This window comes from Aquarana catesbeiana, linkage group LG05, assembly GCF_042186555.1.
Source record: "Aquarana catesbeiana isolate 2022-GZ linkage group LG05, ASM4218655v1, whole genome shotgun sequence".
NCBI classification, from domain to species: Eukaryota; Metazoa; Chordata; class Amphibia; order Anura; family Ranidae; genus Aquarana; species Aquarana catesbeiana.
The window spans coordinates 347115536-347141326 of NC_133328.1; the positions used below are offsets into that span (position 1 = coordinate 347115536).

General features: G+C 43.1%; 1 protein-coding gene across 2 annotated transcripts; it reads left to right on the plus strand.

The window, feature by feature from the left end:
• The first annotated feature begins 16660 nt into the window (after positions 1-16660).
• LOC141144828 (uncharacterized) lies at positions 16661-19142 on the plus strand. Of its 2 annotated transcripts, XM_073630888.1 has the most exons (3): positions 16661-17186; positions 17469-17630; positions 17667-19142. In XM_073630888.1, the coding sequence occupies exons 1-3, from the start codon at positions 16725-16727 to the stop codon at positions 18090-18092; spliced, it is 1050 nt and encodes a 349-aa protein (XP_073486989.1). In that variant the 5' UTR covers positions 16661-16724; the 3' UTR covers positions 18093-19142. The 2 variants fall into 2 exon arrangements, with proteins under 2 accessions (XP_073486989.1, XP_073486987.1); XM_073630886.1 differs by having other exon boundaries at positions 16668-17186; positions 17469-19142.
• Positions 19143-25791: the final 6649 nt, after the last annotated feature.

The following is a 25791-nucleotide window of genomic DNA, read 5'->3' on the forward strand; positions in this document are numbered from 1 at the left end:
CCTTGAACGCCTATGGAGCACCGCTGGTTCCGAGGACAAAGCACAGGAAGAGGCCATGGAGGAAGAAGAAGAGGAGGGGGTGGAGGAGAGAGGTGTGTCAGAATCACTAGTAGTGGCATTTTGGAGGCGTGGTGGCGGAACAACCTCCAACACTAGTGCACCCTGTCCTGCATCCTTCCCAGCTGCCAGAAGAGTCACCCAGTGCACGGTGAAAGATAGGTAATGTCCCTGTCCATGCCTGCTGGACCATGATTCAGTGGTAATATGCACCTTACCGCTGACCGCCCTGTCCAGCGAGGCCAAGACATTGCCTTCCACATGCCGGTAGAGAGGAATCGCCTTCCGTGAGAAAAAGTGGCGTTTGGGAACCTGCCACTGAGGAACCGCACATTCCACAAACTCACGGAAGGGGGCAGAGTCTACCAACTGAAAAGGTAGCAGTTGAAGTGCTAGCAATTTAGCCAAGCTAGCATTCAACCGTTGGGCATGTGGATGGCTGGGAGTGAACTTCTTTTTGCGGTAGAGCAGCTGGGGCAGGGAAATTTGCCTGGTACAATCTGACATCAGTGTACCGATAGCAGATTGCCCACAAGTACTTGGCTGTGACACACCTAATTCTACACCTTCATTCCTCTCAGTGCATGTCTCAGAGAGGACTGAAGGTATAGTAGGGTTGGAGATCCCAGATGATGAGGAGTAAGGAGAGTTCCTCTTTGTTTTTTGGTGTGGGTCTTTTAGGTATGCTTGCCAACGTATGCATGGCAGGTCAACATATGTCTGGTCAAGCATGTTGTGCCCAAGCGGGAGATGTTTTGGCCATGCGAGATACGCTTGAGACATATGTTGCAAATAGCAGTGGTGCCATCTGATGCACTTGTCTCAAAAAAGGCCCACACCAAAGAACTTTTGGAATAACGCGCAGAGACAGCAGCACCCTGCACATGTGGAGCTCTGAGGTGTGATGCAGTCAGTGTGCTGCCCTTAGGCTGGCCCTTGGAGGGCATCCTCCCTCGTCGGTGATGTGCCTCCTCCTCCTCTCTCCTATCAGGCACCCATGTTGAGTCAGTGACCTCATCATCCCCTCCCTCCTCATCACTGGAGCAAACCTGGCAGTATGCTGCAGCAGGGGGAACATGACTGCCAGATTGCTGTCCTTCTTGGGCACCCCCTCTGTCCGTGCTCACGTTACTGCCTTCATCTAGCTCAGGATCATCATAAAGCCTTTTAAACGCTGGTCATCCTCCTGGAGCATGTACCCAACACTGTGGTCAAACAGTTCGAGGGACTTCTCAGGAGGACATGGTGGGGCTAGGGAAGGAGTCACTGATGCCATTGAGCCAAGGGAAGAGGCCGCATTGGCAACTGCTTTGCCAGACAAAGTACCCTGAGCATGGTACTTTGTCTGGAGGATGAGGAGGATGATGACGGCTTGGTCATCCACTCGACCAAGTCTTCCGCATGTTGCGGCTCAACATGGCCAGCTGCCGAAAAAAAGGCCAAGCGTGTCCCACGGCCACGTGCTGATGAGGATGCACCGTCTCCACGACCAGCGCTGTTGCCTCTAGACACAGAGCCTGCTTGCCCTCTTTTATTGGCTTGTGACTGTCTGCCTCTCCTTGTTGGCCTTCCAGACATACTAATGGCCTGCAGTGAGATGTAGCTGCACTAAGCTGGGATAATTATATATATATATATATATATATATACTGATACTGCAGCTAACAAAATCAACTGCCTGGCTTTAGTTGAACACAGAGGTACAGAGTACAGAGGTCGCAATACACTAACGTGTAAATAATGTAGCTGCCTGTGGTAATTATAGGATCAGGAAAACACCACCAACCTTCTACAGATAGCTTTAGCTGAACACTGTGCAGAGGACGCACTACACTAACGTGTAAATAATGTAGCTGCCTGGGGTAGTGATAGGATCAGGAAAACAACAACAACAACCTTCTACAGGTAGCTTTAGCTGAACACTGTGCAGAGGTCGCACTACACTAACTTTGAGCTTTAGCTGAACACTGTGCAGAGGTCGCACTACACTAATGTGTAAATAATGTAGCTTCCTGGGGTAGTGATAGGATCAGGAAAACAACAACAACAACCTTCTACAGGTAGCTTTAGCTGAACACTGTGCAGAGGTCGCACTACACTAACTTTGAGCTTTAGCTGAACACTGTGCAGAGGTCGCACTACACTAACGTGTAAATAATGTAGCTGCATGCGGTAGTGATAGTTTCAGGAAAACAGCACCAACCTTCTACAGGTAGCTTTAGCTAAACACTGTGCAGAGGTCGCACTACACTAACTTGTAGCTTTAGCTGAACACTGTGCAGAGGTCGCACTACACTAACTTGTAGCTTTATCTGAACACTGTGCAGAAGTCGCACTACACTAACTTGTAGCTTTAGCTGAACACTGTGCAGAGGTCGCACTACACTAATGTGTAAATAATGTAGCTGCCTGCGGTAGTGATAGGATCAGGAAAACACCACCAACATTCTACAGGTAGCTTTAGTTGAACACTGTACAGAGGTTGCAATACACTAACGTGTAAATAATGTAGCTGCCTGCGGTAGTGATAGGATCAGGAAAACAACACCAACCTTCTAGAGTTAGCTTTAGCTGAACACTGTGCAGAGGTCACACTATACTAAAATGTAGCTTTAGCTGAACACTGCAGAGGTCGCACTACACTAACTTGTAGCTTTAGCTGAACACTGTGCAGAGGTCACACTACACTAACTTGTAGCTTTAGCTTAACACTGTGCAGAGGTCGCACTACACTAACTTGGAGCTTTAGCTGAACACTGTGCAGAGGTCGCACTACACTAACTTGTAGCTTTAGCTGAACACTGTGCAGAGGTCGCACTACACTAAAAAATAATGTAACTGCCTGCGGTAGTGATAGGATCAGAAAAACACCACCAATCTTCTACAGGTAGCTTTAGGTGCACACTGTGCAGAGGACGCACTACACTAACTGTAAATACTATAGCTAATAGGACTAATAGGATCAGAAGAACACTAAACACTAAACTTAAAATACTGTAACAACACCTGCCTGCCTGTAGGAAGATAATAACAGGAACGGATCTAGCTAAACTGAATACAGTATATATATATATATATATATATATATATATATATATATATATATATATATATATATATATATATATATATATGTATATTTATGGTTGGAGCCCTATGTCCGGTATGGACATAGATAACATTTGTAGTTAACATAAGACTAACCATCGGAAATAGACCTGGAAGTGTGGACTTACCATATGAAATGGACCTGAAAGTGTGCCTTGGTCTGCTGGTCAGTATGCCAAAATAAGGGGGCAAAAACATTCAGGTAGGGGTGTAGTTTTATTAGTTTTAGCTTTATTTATTGAGCAAGTTTGGTAAATGCTTGTGCCATTTCCACCTAAGGAGTGGGGATGTACCGGGCGAGGTAGGCAGAGTTTCACCTGCTAAGTCTCTTAATGACGTGGTCTGGGACCCATGCCGAGATGGATGTCTATCCTGGAGCTTGATTGCTGGGTTTTAGACACTGCAAGGTGGAGGATGAAATGGTGTTGGCAGCGAGCCAACTACACAGAACTTAGCCTGCGGGATTGCTGCGGGTGAACTTGCTGGGCCGCCAGAACCCGTGGTAGGAAAAGTAAATGGCTGCTTGTATGACCAAACTGGGGAGAAGGCCAAATGGTGAACTGGTTAATATAGTAGATATGTCCCAGAAGATGGCAGCCTGGAACGAACATGCAGTGGACATTAAACTGGTGTTGCCAAGATAATTACACCAGCCTGCACAGGAAGGACATAACAGAGCGATGCGGACCTGGCTTCATCAAGAGGCTCACCTCGGACCGGATGTCGGTGGCAAAAGCCACAGCCTGTCCTTTCCAGATAAGACCCTAGAGTTGAGCGGCTGCCATGACCGGGTGTAGCTTGAAGAGGGAAGAAGTCCGGGTTTAGGAGTGTCTCTGGAGGCCATGTACTTGTAAACCAATGGTGGCCAAAAATTGCAGCGATGCCTGTGGCGGCTGTGGCATCTGTCACTACTTGGGGTGACAAGGGCGACGTAGATGGTATAATCATTGATACACTGATCCACGTAGTATGGGACCTTCTGTCATTGATAGGTCCGCATTCTCAGGAAAGACTGCAGCTACTTCTTAGTACACACCCGTGTATGGGTGAAGTCTTGGGGAACTGGCCTGATGCGGGTCAGCTTGTCAAGGGGGAGGCTGGCCTGCGTGGAGTTTGTTAATTCGGAAAAGGTTATTGTAGACCTCAGTTCCGGATTGTTGAGTTTTAGAGACTACAAACTGAAGGACATAATGGTATTACCAGCGAGTCAAGTGGTGTCTACATAGTACCTGGCTGCCTGTGCCAGTAAAAGTGAATTTGTTAGGCCGTAGAAAACCACAGAGGGCCAGGTAGATGGCTGCTTGTATGACTAGCCTGGGGAATGTCTGAGGTTTTTGACATGTCCCTAAAGATGGCAGTTGTGATGGGCAAGCGTTTGCCGTTAGCTATGGGCTGATGTTTCTGGACGCCACGTAGAAAGGATCCTACTGTATGAGTCGTAAACACGGATGACTCTCTGGGGTCCTGTAAGGACAAGAAATGCTGGATGCTGGCTAGGTATAGCCTGATAGTGTTACGAGGAGCCAGCTGTGTGTGGCAATATGATACCTGGTGCGGGATGGAACCTGAACTCAACTGACCTAAGCGAGAAATGATACAGAAAATGATTTGTGGCTCGTATGAAGATGCCACTGGAGACAACTGGCTGATTAAGTGCCACTGAAGAATGATGTGTGACTGATTGTGTGCCACTGGAAATGTGTTTGTACTGATTGCAAAAAGTCATGCTAAGATGCGAACCCTGCAATGATTGCAAGAGTTGTGCTTAAATATGTGCTTGCAACAATTGCCAGGGAGTTTGTGTCAATGGAGATGTGTTTGCAGTGACTGCGAGAAGTCCGTATTACTGCATGTGCTTGCACGGACTGCAAGGAGTTATACTTGGATGCGTGTTTGCAACGGTTACAAAAATTATGTTTGGATGCGTGCTTGCAATTTATGCTTGGATGTGTCCCTGCAACAATTTGCAAGAAGTTGTGACTGGATGCGTGCTTGCAACGTTTGCAAGAAGTTATGCTAAGATGCGTGTCTTGTAATGATTGTAAGAGTTGTGCTTGAATGTGTGCTTGCAACGATTGCAAGGGAGTTCCTGTCGCTGGAGATGTGTTTGTAGTGACTGTGAAAAGTTCGTATTGCTGCATGTGCTTGCAAGACTGCAGTTAAGCTTGGATGTGTGCTTGCAATGAGTGCAAGAAGTTGTAATTGGATGTGTACTTGCAACGATTGCAAGAAGTTATGCTTGAATGCATGCCTGCAACGTTTGTAAGAAGTTTATGATTGGATGCGTGTTTGCAACGATTGCAAGACATTGTGCTTGGATGTGTGCTTGCCAGTGGTGGCTGGTGCTCCATTTTTTTTAGGGGGGCGCAAACAAAATCCCCACCAACCCCCCCCATGACATCACTCGCCCGTGTTAGGGCCTATAGGATATACAGATACAGAGAGAGATATACAGAGAGATAGAGATAGAGATATACAGAGAGATAGAGATATACAGAGAGATAGAGATATACAGAGAGATAGAGAGAGATAGAGAGAGATAGAGAGAGATAGAGAGAGAGAGAGAGAGAGAGAGAGATGAGATGATAGAATGCACAGCATGACTCCAGGACGCAGTGCTGGGAGCCCCCATGATATACACATACAGCAGATGTGTAATGAAGGCTCCAGCACATTTGTCGGGTGAAGGGCTGGAGCAGAGATTCCTGGCAGGGCAGAGGTGAAGCACAGCTCCCTCCACCCTCCGATCACAGACTGAGAAGAATATAACACGTGGAAAGACAGGCTGTCAGTGACACAGTACCTTGTCATCTCCATTCACACAGAGCCGGCCCGAAACAGGAAGTGACACGCCGCCGGGAAACAGCACCACCCAGACATGAAGACACAAAGGAGAATGGCCCAATCAGCGTGTAGAGGCGCACTGCATAGCGCCACAGGGCATCAAAAAACCCTGCAAATGAAGCATCTTGCCTGCAATCACGGGATTGCGTTGGCATGATGCTTCCATAGTGCACCGTGTCTGGCACCCGCCCGGAACACAGTGCACTTAAAGGAAATTTTTTGTTTTTTTTAAAGGGACTTTTTTTTGGGGGGGGGAGCGGGGAGGCGCCCATACGCCCCCTATGGACAGGCCGCCACTGGTGCTTGCAACGATTGCAAGAAGTTATGTTTGGAAGCGTACTTGCAACAATTGCAAGAAGTTGTGCTTGGATGTGTGCCGTGACTATGAGGGGGGATAGTAGTGAGGCGAAGGTTTCAACGAATGAATTGGGACTATGACTGAGCTTCGAAGGAAGACGGGGTGTGGCCCTTTTTTTTTTTTTTTTTTTTGACTGACCTAGAGGAAAATAACAGATGACAACCGGTGAAGGGTTTGACTACCTGACTTGAAAAGTAACTTGTAACATGTTTAAGCGATAGGTGCATGACATTAAATAAAATGAGCTAAATGTTTATGCCATGACAGAGGCACGAATCGGTGTGCCATGACTGCGCCAATGAGGCCAAGCCAACTGGGGCTTGCCGGGATGAATCGATGCCTGACGGATGCCCTAAACTTGAATCGGGGCGTGGCATGCGACAACTAAGTGAATGAAATGTTTGCCTTAGAGTGAAATGAATGAAAATGTTTCACCATGACAGAGGCATGAATCGGTCGTGCCGCAGCTGCGACTGACAGCGACCCAGACTCTGGAGCATGTACTGAAATGAGGCAAAAGAAAAACGCTAGTGCATGCCGGAACAAATCGGTGCATCACGGATGCGACTGAATTTGAATTGAAGTGCGGTATGTAACAGTGAAATGTTTGCCCTGACAGAGGCACGAATTGGTCATACTGCGACTGACAGCTAACCAAGCTCTGATGCAGGTGTTGGATGAGGCCAAAACGTTTTATTTATTCATACTACTTTATTTATTTTTTGTATTATTATATATATATATATATATTTTTTTTGACTGCGACAAATGACGAGTCGGACTATGGAGCACGAATGAAATGAGGCCAAGACAACTGGGGCGCGCCGGAACGAATCAGTGCATCTCGGATGCTACTGGATTCGAATCGGGGCGCGGTACGTGACAGTGAAATGAGTGAAATGATGAAACAAATTAAATGATTTGTCATGGTAGAGGCACGTGCCATAACAGAGGCACGAATCGATCATGTCGCAACTGCCACTGACAACGAACTGGACTCTGGAGCATGTACTGAAATGTGGCCGAAAATACCTGGGGCACGCCGAAATGAATCGTTGCATCATGGATGCGACTGGATTTGAATTGGAACGTGATACGTGACAGTGAAATGATTTCCCATGACAGAGCCACGAATCGGTGAGCCGCAAACTGCGACTGACAATGAACCGGACTCAGAAATTCAGAAATGTGGCCGAGCCCTGGGGCACGCCGTAATGAATCGGTGCATCAAAGATGCGACTGGATTCGAACCGGAGCGCGGTAAGTGCAGGTGTAACAGTTTGTTTGCCATGACAGAGGCGCAAATCGATCATGCCGCTGTTGCGGCTGACTGCGAATCGGACTCTGGAGCATGTACTGAAATGTGGCAATACCTGGGGCACGCCGAGATGAATCGGTGCATTTCCATGCGACTGGATTCGTATCAGAGCGTGATACGTGGCAGTGAAATGATAACCATGACAGAGGTACGAATCGGTGAGTCGTAACGAGCGACTGACAATGAACGTGACTCTGGAGCATGTACTGAAATGAGGCCATAACTACTGGGGCACACCGGAGCGAATCGGTGCATCTTTAGATGCGACTGGATTCGAATCGGAGCGCGGTACGTGACTGAAATGAATGAAATGATTCAAAATGGTTTGAAATGTTAGAAATGTTTAGAAATGTTCTGAAATGAGAAATGACTTGGTATCGAACTGACGTCGATAAGAAATTGCGAATTGCGAATCACAACGGTTGTCTACTGACGCGTGGTAACAATTTAGACATGCCTGAAATGAAGCGACGTCTACGTCGCAGTGGTTTATTCAAATAACGAGAAATGGTAACATAACGATGGTGCGAGTGGTATGCATTGCGGTTACGTTGTGAAATTTGCTAGTGATTCGTGAGTTTGATATCACGGTTTAGTGACATGATATCTAACAATGCGTGAAAAACAAAAGTCCGACAGGACCCTACCTGCGACAGCCAAGCCAGACGCGTGGTACGGACTATGAATCGGTAACACGGACTTCAAAACTCTCGAGCACGGAAATTGCGAATGTGGGAATTTGCGAGACAAGAACTTGCAGACGCTGGTATTCGAATCGTCGGCCTAGTGACGTATATCACGCACAGGAAACTGACAAGCACCACAGGTGAGCGGGCTGCTTAAATACCCCCGGGCTCCTCCCATAAATTCAGGCCACCATACTGGCCTTCCTATATATATATATATATATATATATATATATATATATATATATATATATATATATATATATATATATATATACACATATATATACATACACACACACACAACACCTGGGATGCATATATATATATATATATATATACACACACAATACACTGTAAGTGTAGCTAACTGACTGACTGTCCTGCCTAATCTATCTAACTTAAATCAAATGACACTGTCTCTCTGTCTCCGTCTCTCAACTCCGGAACACACTACACAGGGCTGACATGCAGGCGGCCTTATACAGTGTGGGGCATGTACTAAACCCCCTGAGCCATAATTGGCCAAAGCCACCCTGGCTTTGGCCAATTACAGCTCTCTGTACAGACGGCACTGTGATTGGCCAAGCATGCGGGTCATAGTGCATGCTTGGCCAATCATCAGCCAGCAATGCACTGCGATGCCACAGTGAATTATGGGCCGTGACGCGCCACTTGAATTTGGCACGAACGGCCCATATCGTTCACAATTCGGCGAACGATCGAACAGACGATGTTCAAATCGAACATGGGTTCGACTTGAACACGAAGCTCATCCCTAATGAGGAGTGGTAGGAGGTCTTGCAACTGCACACGGGTCTAGGAGACCCAACTTTACTAGGAGATCTTTACCTTCTGAGATGTTGAAAACTGTGTAAGTGGTGCCATTGTGTGGTACTGTTAATTTAAATGGAAAATCCCATCGGTATCTGATGTGAGCTGATTGTAATACTTAAGTTCTGATTTTCCAAATTAAACCTCCCCGGTGGATACAATCATCTACATTTCCTGTAGCTAGCGAGCTTATAAAATAACTGGGCATTAAGATAGGGAGAGAGCCTTCTTTATATTACCTTAGCTATCCTCCTTTGATAGCAAAGATAGTGTCAGGAACCATAAACCAGATGGAGACAGGAAATGCAGTTTAAATCACACCTTTCGTAGTCAAAAACAGAAGCCAGGGTATGGAAGCCAGAGCGGGTAATCAGACAATCTGGGATCAAGAAGCCAGGAACAAAAGCAGGAACACACTGAATGTATTGACCACACAAGGGCATGGAGGGAATGAACAAAGCTATTTAAATGGCCAAAAGGGGCTGGTTGAAGGCTGGACTAATGAGGCAGGTAATGGTAACCAGTTGAATCACTGTGGAAACAACAAGTGGCTGGTAATTAACCAACTGCTGAGCAGCCTCTGTTCACTGAAATAAGGGAACTGCTAGTAAATAGCAGGAGCCCAACCCTTATGCCGCGTACACACGGTCGGACTTTTCGTCTACAAAAGTCCGACAGCCTGTCCGACAGACTTCCGACGTACCTTCGGCGGACTTGCGGCAGACTTTGTTACGAACGGACTTGCGCACACACGACCACACAAAAGTACGACAGCCTAGTACGCGGTGACGTACACCAAGTCCGACGAGACTATAAAACGGAAGTTCAATAGCCCGTACGACACCCTTTGGGCTCCTTCTGCTAATCTCGTGTTTATCTCGTGTTAGTAGAAGTTTGGTGAGAGACGATTCGCGCTTGTGAGACTCGTATTTTTCAGTTCGTTTTAACTGTTGTTCAGTCTGTGCTTGTGAGGTTTGTATCTGCTTTTCAGTGCGTTTGGTCAGTTGGCATTGAGAAATCTTTGTTTTATTGGCCGCTCGTTCCTGATTTTCAGGTCGTTCTTCACAGGCCTTGCTGTTCTTCAGTGCGTTCTGTTTAGTGCGTTCTGACCAGCCGACCGTTTTGAAGCCATGTTACCTGTACGTACTCGTCGTAGAGCTCGTGCATTGTATGTGCTTGGTGCTGTAGTTTATTCTTCAGCCCAAGACCAGTCCATGAACAGGGCGAGGAGGAGTTCATGGACCAAGAATTGGTTGCTTCAGCGTGACCAGTTCTGTCACATGCCTTTGCTCCGTGAGATCCGTGAGAATAATCCTGAGGATTTCAGGAACTTTCTCCGGATGACGGACCCCGTTTTTGACCGTTTGTTGGCTTTGCTGACCCCCTATATCAGCAGGCAGGATACCTGCATGAGGCAAGCCATCACTCCGGAGCAGAGGCTGGTCGCTACCTTGCGGTATTTGGCCACAGGGAGAAGCCTGCAGGACCTTAAGTTCTCGACAGGCATCTCCCCCCAGGCTCTGGGGATCATTATCCCAGAGACCTGTTCTGCCATCATACAGGTCCTGCAGAAGGACTATATTAAGGTAAGATATTTTTCTTTTATTAGCATCACATGTTCTTTTATGTAATCTTTGATAATATAATGTATTTCTTGCTTCAAACACTACTTACCATCATTGCAATATAGTGTGAATGTCCCCTTTTTATCCTCACACATGCTGGATTTTTTTCCTGTTATTTTTTGTCATGCATGTATATTTTCCTTCAATAACCTTCCCAGCATGAAGTGATGGGAACATATCCACCTAGTCTACTCATTTGGAATGTATTTTGTTTGAGTGTATTTAGTTTGCTGCTAATGAGCAATTATCTAGATTTCACAACCCCCCCCCCCCCACCTAAACTCACTCCAAATAGTTTGCTGCTAATGAGCAATTATCTAGATTTCACAACCCCCCCCCCCACCTAAACTCACTCCAAATAGTTTGCTGCTAATGAGCAATTATCTAGATTTCACAACCCCCCCCCCCCACCTAAACTCACTCCAAATAGTTTGCTGCTAATGAGCAATTATCTAGATTTCACAACCCCCACCCCCACCTAAACTCACTCCAAATAGTTTGCTGCTAATGAGCAATTATCTAGATTTCACAACCCCCCCCCCACCTAAACTCACTCCAAATAGTTTGCTGCTAATGAGCAATTATCTAGATTTCACAACCCCCACCCCCACCTAAACTCACTCCAAATAGTTTGCTGCTAATGAGCAATTATCTAGATTTCACAACCCCCCCCCCCCCCCCCACCTAAACTCACTCCAAATAGTTTGCTGCTAATGAGCAATTATCTAGATTTCACAACCCCCACCCCCACCTAAACTCACTCCAAATAGTTTGCTGCTAATGAGCAATTATCTAGATTTCACAACCCCCCCCCCCCACCTAAACTCACTCCAAATAGTTTGCTGCTAATGAGCAATTATCTAGATTTCACAACCCCCCCACCCCCACCTAAACTCACTCCAAATAGTTGGCTGCTAATGAGCAATTATCTAGATTTCACAACCCCCCCACCCCCACCCTCGTTAAAATTTGCTGGAATGTTCTGTGGTGTTGATTTGTCTAAAGCAAATATATGTGGCACTTTGCAAAATGCATGTGCACTCTACAAGTGCATTTGTTCCAGTGCTTTAGTAAATGAGCAGAAGCTCTGTTGATTTCCATCATCAAATCATATGCAAGCCTCAAAGTGTTTTCATTAATTGCCCTTGCATGTGATTGTGTACTCCTTGCAACATGAATGCCTTTTTACATTACCTCATTTACTGTAAGCTGGTTAGCAACTGCACCTGCAGAGTGCGACAACTGCAGTCTTGTAGCCTTTTTAGTCCCTAAATTCCTGCGTGTCCTCAAAGTAATTTTTTTTAGGGATTTCACAACCCCCTAAAATGTAATCAATGTTCCATCAGAGGGGGTGAGCAATCTGATAAGTGTGCCTTTCCATATTAGTTATTCCAGAACAATTAAATTATTGAATGTTATACTGATGCTGGGGAATAATGTTTTTAATTGTCTAATTTTCTTGCAATGTTAGCTTACAAATTAATTGATTTTGGTTTTCTTTTTTGATTTCCCAGTTTCCTTCAACGCCACAGGAATGGCAGACTGTGGCATCCCATTTTGCCAGCCGTTGGGACTTTCCCAATTGTGGAGGGGCTATAGATGGGAAACATGTCCACATTGTGCCACCACCCCATTCGGGGTCATATTATTTTAATTATAAGGGGTTCCACAGTATTGTTTTAATGGCGGTGGTGTCGGCACACTATGATTTTTTATATGTGGACGTGGGGAAGAATGGCCGGATGTCGGATGGAGGAGTATTTGCCCAGACGGAGTTCTGCCAGCGTCTCCAGAGTGGTGGCCTGGGATTGCCACCTGATGAGGATAACGTGGAAGGACTCCCCTTTGTCTTCATTGCCGATGAAGCCTTCGCTCTCAGCAAGCACCTCATGAGGCCATTCCCCCAAAGAACACTCACCCCGGAGAGGAGGGTTTTTAATTACCGGCTGGCCAGAGCTAGAAGAGTGGTTGAGAATGCGTTTGGAATTCTGGCCAGCCGGTTCCGCCTGTTTCAAACAGCCATTAATTTGGCGGAATACAAACTTAATTTTATTGTTTTATCGTGCTGCATTCTGCACAACTTTTTAAATAAGCATGCTCCAAATTATATAGGCACAGTTGGGCCTGAGGCCGGACAAATAGAAGCCAACCTTCCAGGCCTGGATACTGTCCGTACTGGCTTGGCCCCCCAAAGTGCCCGTCAAGTTAGACAGCAATATGTTAATTATTTTATGGGTAGGGGGGCCATTGCAATGGGCCAGGATATCTAATTTTTGACAATAAAAAAATTATTGATGAAATCTTGCATTATATTTATTGCTTGCCTTTCTTTTGGGCTGTCTCCTAGGTTATGGTCGAGCAGTTGTAGTGCCAACTGTATTGTAATTTTAAATGTCTAAATAAGCTCCATTGCCACTGTAAACAACTTTTTTACAATTATAACTAAAATGATACTGAGCCTTGAAATAACAAACCACACATTTATTTAATTCCTATAAGGAGATGTTTTTATTAATGGTTGTTATGCATTCAGTTCTGCATTTAGTATAAAATGTTCATTGACAAAAATAGAATGATATCTTAATAATGTAGCAAAATATAATTATATCTAAATATTTATACCTAAATCCACAAAAAATATTTTTGGCTTTTTGATTTTCACAAACAGGCTTTTTTTTGGTTTTGGGAAAATCAAGTTTTGTTTTGTGTTTTATTTTTTTTTTTGGGTTTTTAAAGCAATTTTTGTGTTTATGTTTTTATTTTTTTAGCAAGTTATTTTTGTTTTTATTTTTTTTGAATAAAGTTTGTATATTTTTGTTTTTTTGGTTTTTTAAAATCAAGTGTTTTTTATTTATTTTTTTTTTTTTAATCATGTTTTTTATTTTTTTTTGGTTTTTTAAAATCAATTTTGTTTTTTTTTTTGGTTTTTTAAAATCTATTTTTTTATTTTTTTTTTTTTTTTAAAATCAATTTTTTTTTTTTTTTTGGTTTTTTTAAAATCAAGTTTTTTTTTTTTTTGGTTTTTTTAAAATCAAGTTTTTTCTTTTTTTTGGTTTTTTAAAATCTATTTTTTTATTTTTTTTTTTTTTTTAAAATCAATTTTTTTTTTTTTTTTGGTTTTTTTAAAATCAAGTTTTTTTTTTTTTTGGTTTTTTTAAAATCAAGTTTTTTCTTTTTTTTGGTTTTTTAAAATCTATTTTTTTATTTTTTTTTTTTTTTTAAAATCAATTTTTTTTTTTTTTTTTGGTTTTTTTAAAATCAAGTTTTTTTTTTTTTTGGTTTTTTTAAAATCAAGTTTTTTCTTTTTTTTGGTTTTTTAAAATCTATTTTTTTCTTTTTTTTGGTTTTTTAAAATCTATTTTTTTATTTTTTTTGGTTTTTTAAAATCTATTTTTTTATTTTTTTTGGTTTTTTAAAATCTATTTTTTTTTTTTTGGTTTTTTAAAATCAAGTTTTTTATTTTTTTGGGTTTTTTAAAATCAAGTTTTTTATTTTTTTGATTTTTTGTGTTTTTTTGAAAATCAATTTTTATTTTTTTGTGGATTTGTGAGGTATTTACAAGAAACAGCCCTCCTTTTTTACATTAGCTTAAACAGCCATTTATGTTCTGGCCAAAACAAAAAAGAGAAGGCCCAGAATGGGGTCAGCAAAACAGGAAATGAAGGACATGATTGATGTTTTGGGGTTTAAAAAAGGGCATTTAGATTCGACCCAAAACATCAATCATGTCCTTCATTTCCTGCTGCATACGATCCAGCCGATTCCGCATTTGATCGATCTCCCCATTCCAGGCCATGATTTGAGCAATTAGCCGTTGGGCACTGTCTGGGGTAAAATAGTCAGTTGGACCTAAAGTGGAATGAAAAAAAAAAATATGTTTAGAAATATGCACACATAAGTTTACCTTACCATAAAGCTGGTGTCTCAGACACTGACCTGGTGGGGTGCCCATGTCGCAAAGTTCATTAACATCCTCGGGGGTGGCGCTGTTGCTTGACTCCAGCACAACCAGATCACCTAAAATAGAGTAGAAAAATTACATAAAATAAAAGGCAGCCATGCATAGATTACCGTAAGCTGGTGTGTCAGACACTGACCTGGTGGGGTGCCCATGTCGCCCACCTCTCCTTCCTCCACATCCTCAATGGGACTTGGGCTTATTTCCCAATCATGTTTTGCTTTGGGTTGGCTGAGTGATTTTTCCCCTATGTGAAACAAAAAATTATTTTAATCTAATTAGCACACAGATATTTTAGTACATAGTAATTTTCCAACATTTGTAATGAAGTGGTTTGTGTAGAGTTCCTATTTTACCTCAATATTTAAAATTTGAAAGACATATCGGATAGATAGATATCAATATCTCAAAATATAGTTAATAATCTTTTGATCTCTCTCTATATCTGGACCAAAATCTCAAACTATCTAACTAAATGTAAAGCCAAAAAATTAAGATAACTTCAAATCTTCCAAAAGAATGTTTTAAATTTCTATATCTATCTATCTACCTATCTCTATATTTCTCTCTCTCTATATATATATATATTTCTCTCTCTCTCTCTCTCTCTCGTTTTTATATATATATATATATATATATATATATATATATATATATATATATATAGTTAGATATATATATATATATATATAGTTAGATATATATATATATATATAGTTAGATATATATATATATTTATATATATATATAGTTAGATATATATATATATATTTATATATAGTTATATATATATGTATGTGTGTATATATATATATATATATGTATATATGTATGTGTATATATATATATATATATATATGTATATATGTATGTGTATATATATATATATATGTATATATGTATGTGTATATATATATATATATATATATATATATGTATGTGTATATATATATGTATGTGTATATATATATATATATATGTATGTGTATATATATATATATATATGTATATATATATATATATGTGTGTGTATATATATATATATATATATATATATATATATATATGTATATGTGTATATGTATATATCTATAGATATGTAACTAACGAGGTTTCTTAAAAGATCGTTTAAAACGATGAAAACAAAAATCGGATAGGAAGGAAAAGCACATGGAGCAATATACAAGGTAATAAACACAAGATAAAAACACGACAAGTACTTACTTTTTTTAAGAACTTTCCGGATACGTCGGTATTGATCCGGCTCCCTGAGTTTCAGGTCAGACCATCTTTTTCGCAGTTGGTCTTTGGAGCGCTGGACCCCAAAAGATGCCTGCAAAGTTTCCACCACCTTCGCCATTATTTTGGCCTTGCGCAAATTTGGCCGTGCGTACGGCCCATACTTCCCATCATAGTCGTCTTTGTGAAGAATGGCCACCATCTCCACCATCTCTTTAAAACTCATATTAGAGGCCTTAAATCTAGGCCTCACAGATTTTGTTGACGTTCCAGCCTCCGGGCTGTCTCCACTACCTGAGGTCGTCAACATTTCAGGTGTCTCCGCCATTCTTTAACTCCACTACGCGCCGTAACAAAAAATGGGCGGAGAACATGAGTTAATTTCGAACGTCAGGGGCGGGCGACGCAGGCGGAGTTTCACACATGCGTAGTGTATAAAGAGCCTTGCGCACGTGTCGTACGTACGTTCTGTGGTAGGTGATAGTGGACCTGGACGTTACAAAACGAAGGTAATTTTAGATATATTCTTTTTTTATTTATTTTTTTTTTTTGGTTTTTATGGTCATGACTTTGTAGCAAGCGGCCTATATGGCTTGATAGATTGATGAGGCCTACATAGGGAGAAGATGATGAGGGGTTAGCCGAAACCTATAATAAAAGTGTTTTTTGTCTTGTGACTTCATCTTTTCCAGATATAATGAATCCCCTATTTAAGGATCCAGAGTTCCTTACATCTTTTATTTCCAAATATCGAGAGATGAGGAATTTGTGGGAGGTGAAACACCCTCAGTATTATGCTAAGCATGTGAGGAAGTCAACGCTGGAGAGACTTCTGGCCTTTGTCCAGGCGACCATCCCGGAAGCAACAATGGAGACATTGCTCAAGAAAATTGGGGGCTTGAGGAACATGTATAAGAGGGAGCATAAGAAGATCCAGGAATCAAGGAGATCAGGAGCATCAGCAGATGATGTTTATGTACCCAGGCTGTGGTACTACAATCAACTCCGTTTTCTGGATGACCAGAATGAAGCCAGGCCATCACTTTCAACCCTTCCCTCCACCCTTCCCTCCACCCTTCCCTCCACCCCAGCAGAGGCTGATGAGGAGCAAGCTGGGTCTTCCATCCTGGATGAACCAGATATGACCATCTGGAGTCAGGTAAATGATTTAAACAAATATTTACTGTACTAATATTAATGATGTTAACTGGATGTTATAATTGTCTAAAATAATTTGGCACTCAAAATTGGGTATACATATCAATTGACAGTAGTGGCTAAATATGTTTGGCACCTGCTTGAAATAATTATGGTGTCTGATTAGACTCTTTTATTAAAGAGAAGTATTCACATTGAATTTGCTATTCATGAGAAGCAAACTGTGTGTCATTGATGAAGCCAAAAAAATATACTCAAACTATTGTCCTTTTTTTATACACAGGATGAGTCCATCCAGGAGGAATGTGGGGAAAGTGGAAGGCAGGAGGAGACCAGGCCCATGGACAGCCTGGAGGAGGCCGGATTCACCATCATCCTGGAGGAGGCTGGGCCCAGTGTCAGGCAGGAGGTGGCTGCTCCCAGTGAGGTGGCTGCTCCCAGTGAGGTGGCTGCTCCCAGTGAGGTGGCTGGGCCAAGCGAGGTGGCTGGGCCCAGTAGAAGCCTGACCGAATCCCAAGTGCCTCCCCTCCACCTTCCCAAAAAAAGGGCCAGGAAGGGGATGGTCACACAGGACGCATCCCTGCGCCTCATGCAAGAGGCCACCCGTTTTTTAAAAAGCCCCCCCGAAGCGGAAGAATCCTATGGCTGCTACTTAGCCAGCAGGCTTCTTCAGATGGATTGGGAGCAGCGCCTCATTTGTGAGCGCCTATTTGGGGAAACAATCCATAAGGGGCTGCAGGGCACGCTAACACAAAACACCCAACTACATGAGGCAGCCCCCCCTCCTCCTCCTCCTCCTCCTCCTCCTGCCACAACTGAAACACCAGAGCCACAGCCTCAAAAGAAGGCTACAGGGAAGGCTGCAGGGCAGCGTGGAGGAAAGGCTGCAGGGAAGAGAAGAAAATGATGACCTGGGTTCAGTCTGGTCTGACAGAAGACGCAGGCTGTTGTAGGACCACAGTCTGGGGACATCTAGATCATCTGCTGGTGCTGTTGATCTCTGGGATTCTTGGACCAGATTGTGCTCCCTCTTATATGGACTCCTCAAGATCCCAATTTTCTGGTACACCGACTTTTTCCAGCGTTGACTTCCTCTTTATTTTATTTTGACCATGAATAAATGGATATTTTTTGAGTTTAGCAAAAGACTTTATGTGTTTTCTTTGAAATCATTGATTTTACACACAATGTTAAATTAACAAGGGACAACAATCTCATTGAGTTTGAAAAAAAACACACCAAAAATACATTACTAATGTTAATAATGTTCAAGTGGTAAGTCTTGAAAATCCAAAAAATTACGTAACCAAAAACGGTGCTTTGGGTTAACTTTATCTAAAAACTAAAAAATAAACACTATAAAAAAAAAAAATAATAATAATGGGTTCTTTGTGTTAACTTTACAAACCTAAAAAAAATAAAAAAAATAAAAAATAAAAAATAAAAAGGGGAAAAAGTATTATTAGTATGGAAACATTGTTTTAAAAAGGCATACTATATCATTCATGAGATCAAAGAGAAAAAGAATCCAGAAATCAGTTTGGGAGAACTCTGATTATGAACAGCAAAACACCTTCGTTCTTTAGAGCCTTCGTAAAGAAGAAATAAAATGCGCTGCATTGAACGATCACAGATTTTGCAGCGTGATGAATGTGCTACCTACAATACGAACACTAGTTTTACTAGACCGAGTGCTTCCGTTTAGTTTTTGCTTATGAGCATGCGTCGTTTTTTTGTCCGTCGGACTAGCATACAGACGAGCGGACTTCGGGGTCCGTCGTACTTACGACGTAAAGATTTGAAGCATGCTTCAAATCTAAAGTCCGTCGGATTTGAGGCTAAAAAAGTCCGTTGAAAGTCCGGAGAAGCCCACACACGATCGGATTACCAGCCACCTTTAGTCCGTCAGCGTCCGTTGGACTTTTGTAGACGAAAAGTCCGACCGTGTGTACGCGGCATTACAGATAGCGTGGGAGCTGGAAGCATGGATGGACCTTCCACTTTCACGCTTTGAAAGATGCCACCTCTTTTAAATGGTAAGCTTTGCACTCCTACTATTCCCCTTTTCAAACTATTCCATTTTTGTTCAGAGACAAAGATCTCCAAACTCTTAACCGGGCAGTTACTTCATTTATATGGCACACAAAAAGGCCTCAAATAGCCTAGGCTAACCCTCCTAACAATCAAATGTATAATCTAGCTTGTCTGTTTTACATTGGCCTACATTGGATTCTGTGCTCAACCTAGTTGTCTTCTTACATTGCAAGCTTCAGTGCCTCCCACAACCTTTACAGCATAACCTTCTGATTTGGAAAACTATCCTTGCTTGGAAAGTAGTCCAGTCCAAACTGGATCTACAGTGCCTTGAAAAAAGGTATTCAAACCCCTTGAAATTTTTCACATTTTGTCATGTTACAACCAAAAACGTAACCACTTCCCGCCTGGCCCATAGCAGATGATGGCTGGGCGGTGGTTCAGTTATCCTGACTGGGCGGCATATGACGTCCAGCAGGATAACATAACGGCGCGCGCCCGGTGACGTCGCGGCTATCGGTGGATCGGTGTGTTAGTCTGCCACACCGATCTTGGTAAAGAGCCTCCGGCGGATGCTCTTTACCACGTGATCAGCCGTGTCCAATCACGGCTGATCACGATGTCAATAGGAAGAGCCGTTGATTGGCTTTTCCTCACTCACATCTGACAGACGCGAATAGAGAATGCAGATCGGAGGCTTTCCTGACAGGGGGGTCTGCGCTGATTGTTTATCAGCGCAGCCCCCCTCAGATCACCACACTGAACCACCAGGGATCGCCACTAGGACCACCAGGGAAGGGGGCAACATGTGGATGGCCAGGTATGTACCCCATGGCCATCTACATGTGCCCAATGTGCCCAGTCAGTGCCCAATCTGTGCCAATCAGTGCCCACAAATGGGCACTGATTGGCACCATTATATAGCACTGATGCCCAGCAATGCCACCTTTAGGGGCATCAGTGCTATCAATCAGTGTCACCAGTGCCATCCATCAGTGTCCATCAGTGCCACCTGTCAGTGCCCATCCATGCCACCTATCAGTGCCACCAATAAGTACCCATCAATGCCACCTACAAATGCCCATCAGTGCTGCCTATGAGTGCCCATCAGTGCCACCTATGAGTGCCCATCAGTGCCGCATACCAGTGCCACCTATCAGTGCCCGTCAGTGCTGCCTATCAGTGCCCATCAGTGCCGCCTATCAGTGCCCATCATCAGTGCCCGTCAGTGCCACCTCATTGGTGCCACCTCATTGGTGCCCATCAGTGCCACCGTATCAGTGCCCGTCAGTGCAGCCATATCAGTGCCCATCATTGAAGAAGAAAACATACTTATTTCCAAAAATTTTTAACAGAAACAAAGAAAAACTTGTTTTTTATCAAAATTTTCGGTCTTTTTTTATTTGTTGCACAAAAAATAAAAACCACAGAGGTGATCAAATACCACCAAAAGAAAGCTCTATTTGTGGGAACAAAATGATAAAAAAATTGTTTGGGTACAGTGTTGTATGACAGCGCAATTGTCATTCAAATTGCGATAGCGCTGAAAGCTGAAAATTGGCCTGGGTGGGAAGGTGTCTAAGTGCCTGGTATTGAAGTGGTTAAATGTATTTTATTGGGATATTATTTGATAGACCAACACAAAGTGGCACATGATTTTGAAGTGGAAAGAAAATTATAAATAGTTTTCAATTTTTTTTACAACTAATTATTTGAAAAGTGTGGCGTGCATTTATATTTAGCCCCCTTTAATCCAGTACTCCTGACTAAAATCTAATGGAACCAATTGCCTTCAGAAGTTACCTAATTAGTAAATAGAGTCCTTCTGTGTGTAATTGTAATCTCAGTATAAATACAGCTGTTCTGCGAAGGTTTGTTAGAGAACCTTAGTGAACAAACAGCATCATGAATGCCAAGGAACACACCAGACAGGTCAGGGATAAAGTTGTGGAGAAGTTTAAAGCAGGGAAAGGTTATAAAAAAATATCCCAAGCTTTGAACATCCCACCGAGCACTGTTCAAACCATCATCCAAAAAAAGAAAGCGCATGTTACAACTGCAAATGGCAAGGAGAGCATTAATCAGAGAAGCAGCCAAGAGGCTCATGGTAACTCTAGAGGAGCTGCAGAGATCTACAGCTCAGGTGGGAGAATCTGTCCACAGGACAACTATTAGTCATGCGCTTCACAAATCTGGCCTTTATGGAGGAGTGACAGACCCCTTTTCAGTTTGCACCAGAACTTCCGAACACGGCAAAAGTTCGGACTCAAATAACGAACCCCATTAAAGTCAATGGGACCCAAACATCAAAAATCAAAAGTGCCCATTTTGAAGGCTTATATGCAAGTAATTGGGCATACAATGGTTTTAGGGGTCCGGGTCCTGCCTTGGGGGACATGTATCAATAAAAAAAGTTTGTAAAAAATGTCATTTTTAAATGAACAGTGATTTTTTTGATTTTTAAAGTGAAAGCATAAAAATTAAAAAAATCCTTCCAATATAGTGCCTGGGGGGTCCCCTTAGTCTACCTGTACAGTGGCACATCGGTATCATCTCTAGAATCTGCTGCAATAATTGCATTTATAAAGCCCAAAAAATGAAATTTTCCCTGCAAGCTGCCTTTATTTTGCTCAGCAACAGCTGGGGAGCCAGTGTGAATGATGAGGCCACAATGTAGTGCACTGAGAACAAGATTAGAGATTTTTTGGATACATTCTGCTGTCACTTTGACTTTGGATAGAAGTAACGGGTGCATTAAAAATTGGTCTTTGGGTGTCAGTGGTGCCTTCCCACCATAACCCTGAAGAGGTACTCTTGATGAAAGCAAGAATTGGTCTTGCTGTAAAAAATTGCAATGATATGCACCTGTCAAACAGGCAAAGAAAAATTGGTCTTTGGGTGTTAATTGTGCCCATGAAACCTATACCAAAAACATTCTTCCAGATGAAATGATTGAATACCCTCAAAGCTAGGCAGCCTCGAAGTTCTGCAGAGATTCCACATCCCAAGAAGACTTAATCAGTGACATCGGCATCAGGGACTTCATAGCTGCAATCCAGGACTGATTAATTTTTATAAAAGTCAAACGGTCCACAGAGTCTGTGGACAGACACATTCTATGATCAGTAATGAAACCTCCTGCATGTACCAGGCATGGCACATGTGTCAACTTTCCCTGTCTAAGGGCTGACAGGAAGTTTGAGCCATTATCGGACACCACCATTCCTAGATCCAGCTGGCGTGGTGTGAACCACCTCTGGGCCTATCCCTGCAGAGCTGCCAGAATCTCTACTCTGTTGAGGTTCCTGTCCCCTAAACTCACCAGCTGAAGCACTGCATGGCACCTTTTAGCCTGACTCTGGGAATAGCCCCTTTAAATGCTTAGGGGGTACCTGATGTTCGTAGGACAATTCTGCAGAGGAGGGCATGGAGGTGGCATAGGAGGAGGAGGGGAGGGTAGAGCTCACAGGTTTGGCATCATCACCACCAGCTGTATGGAGACATGGGGGAACAACAAGCTTCAGCACCGAGCCCTGTCCTGCATAACAAAATATTTAGTCTCTGCCAAAGCTTGCTGGACCACGTGTCAGCAGAAGGGATGAGCCGAACACCCCCCGGTTCGATTCGCACCAGAACCTGCGGACGGACCGAAAATTTGCACGAACGTTAAAACCCCATTGACGTCTATGGGACTCGAATGTTCGAAATCAAAAGTGCTAATTTTAAAGGCTAATTTGCATGGTATTGTCCTAAAAAGGGTTTGGGGACCCGGGTCCCAGGGGACATGTATCAATGCAAAAAAAACTTTTAAAAACGGCCGTTTTTTCGGGAGCAGTGATTTTAATGATGCTTAAAGTAAAAAAAGTGAAATATTCCTTTAAATATCGTACCTGGGGTGTGTCTATAGTATGCCTGTAAAGTGGCATGTGTTTCCCGTGTTTAGAACAGTCCCTGCACAAAATGTCATTTTTAAAGGAAAAAATCTCATTTAAAACTGCTTGCGGGTTTAATGTAATGTGTGTATGTGGAAAAGGCTGCGCTGCTAGTTTTGAGTGAAAGTGATTGTGATTAATTAATGTGACCACAACTATGACACCCTTGTGTGGTGAACAACAATGGGAAAAAAAGAAAAATTATTAGTTTTTAGTGATGCTGACAAACAAAGAAAACTGGGATCTCATAGAATTCAATTGATGCATTCCAATCTTAGGGTAAAGGAATACAGAGGCCATGAAGTAAGTAAAGTCCATACAATGAAAAAAATAAATTCCTTGTTGAAAAAATTTTTACAATAGAGAAAAAGCACCACCAGTCTTCTAAAGGTGTGACGCATGCAACACTGTCATCCTGGGGAGCGTGATGATTGAAAGAAAAGTCCTCCACCACAAACACATCTGCCCCTTACCAGATCACTAGATCTCCTGTCACAGAGATCATGCGGGCAAGTGGCTGTGTCCCCCAGCCACTGGGTCTCTGTTGGGAATATTGCACAGGTCACCGCTCAGAGGTTCCACAGACTGATAGATAACCACTCAGATCCCAAAGATAAAAAGAGAAAACTCCATAGTGTAACACAGTAACAAACATTGGACAATTCTGTTATAAGACCCCCTCTTGGGCTCATCCCTCATGCAGAAACCCAAAGTGTCCTATCGTAGAGCGTTTTGAAGGCAGCTATTAATGTAATGTCGGGTCCTGGCAATATGGATGAAAATCAGTGAGACAAACGGCATGGGTACCCCCCCAGACCATTACCAGGCCCTTTGGGTCTTGTATGGATATTAAGGGGAACCCCGCACCCAAATTAAAATAAGGAAAGGTGTGGGGCCACCAGGCCCTATATACTCTGAACAGCAGTATACAGGCGGTGCAAACAAGACAGGGACTGTAGGTTTGTTGTTAAGTAGAATCTGTTTGTAATTTTTAACGGGTACAATTTTAACGTGTTTAGCTCCAGCCAAAAAATCTTTTTTAAGCTTTTTGGAAAACATAGGGAAGGGTTATCACCCCGTGACATTTGTTTTGCTGTCTTCAATCCTCTTCAGAAGATTTCACCTCACTTTTTTTCCCAATGACAAATGTTTTTTGAAAATTTGGGGTTTTTTGTGGAACAAGGATTGGAAAGCATCAGTGGAAAGGAGAAATGTTTTTCCCATATTAACTCTTACAGGAGAGAATTTGCCTTCCTAGGGGTAGATTTCATCTCACTTCCTGTTGTCTCCTTCCGTTTGCAAGTAGGAGTCATTTGTAAGTTAGATGTTTGAAAGTAGGGGCCTGCCCTATATACTCAGCAGAAATTTGGGCCTTAGGTGTTGTTGTGGCCACAACACTGTAAGCCCTCACAGGGCCCTGCTGTGAAATATTAGATCAAGAATTGTAATTACATGCCCCTGTTGAACAAGGGCAGAAAAATTGGGCCTTTGGTGGTGGTGGTGGTGCTGGTGCCACAACACTGTAAGTCCTCACTCGCTCTTGGTGGGTGCAGAAATGGGCCCTGCTGTGAAATATTAGATCAAGAATTGTATTTACATGCCCCTGTTGAACAAGGGCTGAAAAATTGGGCCTTTGGTGGTGGTGCTGGTGCCACAACACTGCAACCTCTCACAGATACAGTACTCTAGTTGTAACGCAGAAACGAGCCCTGCTGCAAAGTATTGCATCAAAAATTGTAATAACACGCCCCTGTTAAACAGAGGCTGAAAAATTGGGCCTTAGGCACTGGTGGTGGCGCCCAGAACCAAAAATGTTCTTACAAGCTATCAGCGTGATGATTGAGGAGGAAGAGGATAACTACTCAGGGATAGTCACTCAGCATCAGCATAGGCAGTCTTTGAAGGGATCTGAGATTTCAAAAAAAATTATTCGGTTACATCAGCACATCAGCATCAGGTGCTTGGTAGCTGGTGGTGATCCAAGACTGATTCATTTTTATGAAGGTCAGTCGATCGACCGAGTCGGTGGACAGACGCACCCTGTGATCGGTTACAAAGCCTCCAGCAGCACTGAATGTGCGTTCCGAAAGAACGCTGGATGCAGGACAGGCCAGTAGCTCAATTGCATACTGTGCAAGCTCTGGCCAGTGATCCATCCTCAAGACCCAGTAACCCAGAGGATTTTCGGTGGGAAATGTGTCCAAGTCAGATCTTGCCCCTAGGTATTCCTGCACCATGTAAAACAGACGCTGGTGATGGTTGCTGGAACCGATCATACCTTGGGGCTACGGACCAAAAAATTGTCTGAACGCTTCGGTCAGACGGCCACCTTCTCCACCGCTCCTTCTTTGACTGACTGAAGCCTCAGCAACACGTTTTCCAGAAACAGGAGTTTGTAACCTCCCAGTCTCTGGGAACGCGTTGCACAGACCTTTCTGCAAGGCCTCCTGAAGATGTTTCATCCTCTGCTACCTCTGCGATAGCAAGATAATGTCCGCAACCTTACCCTTGCAACGTGGATCAAGGAGGGTTGCCAGCCAGTATTGGTCCTTCTCCTTGATACCACGAATGCGAGGATCCTTGCGCAGGCTTTGCAGGATCAGGGAGGCCTCCTCCTCCTCCTCTTCCTGTGTGATCGGC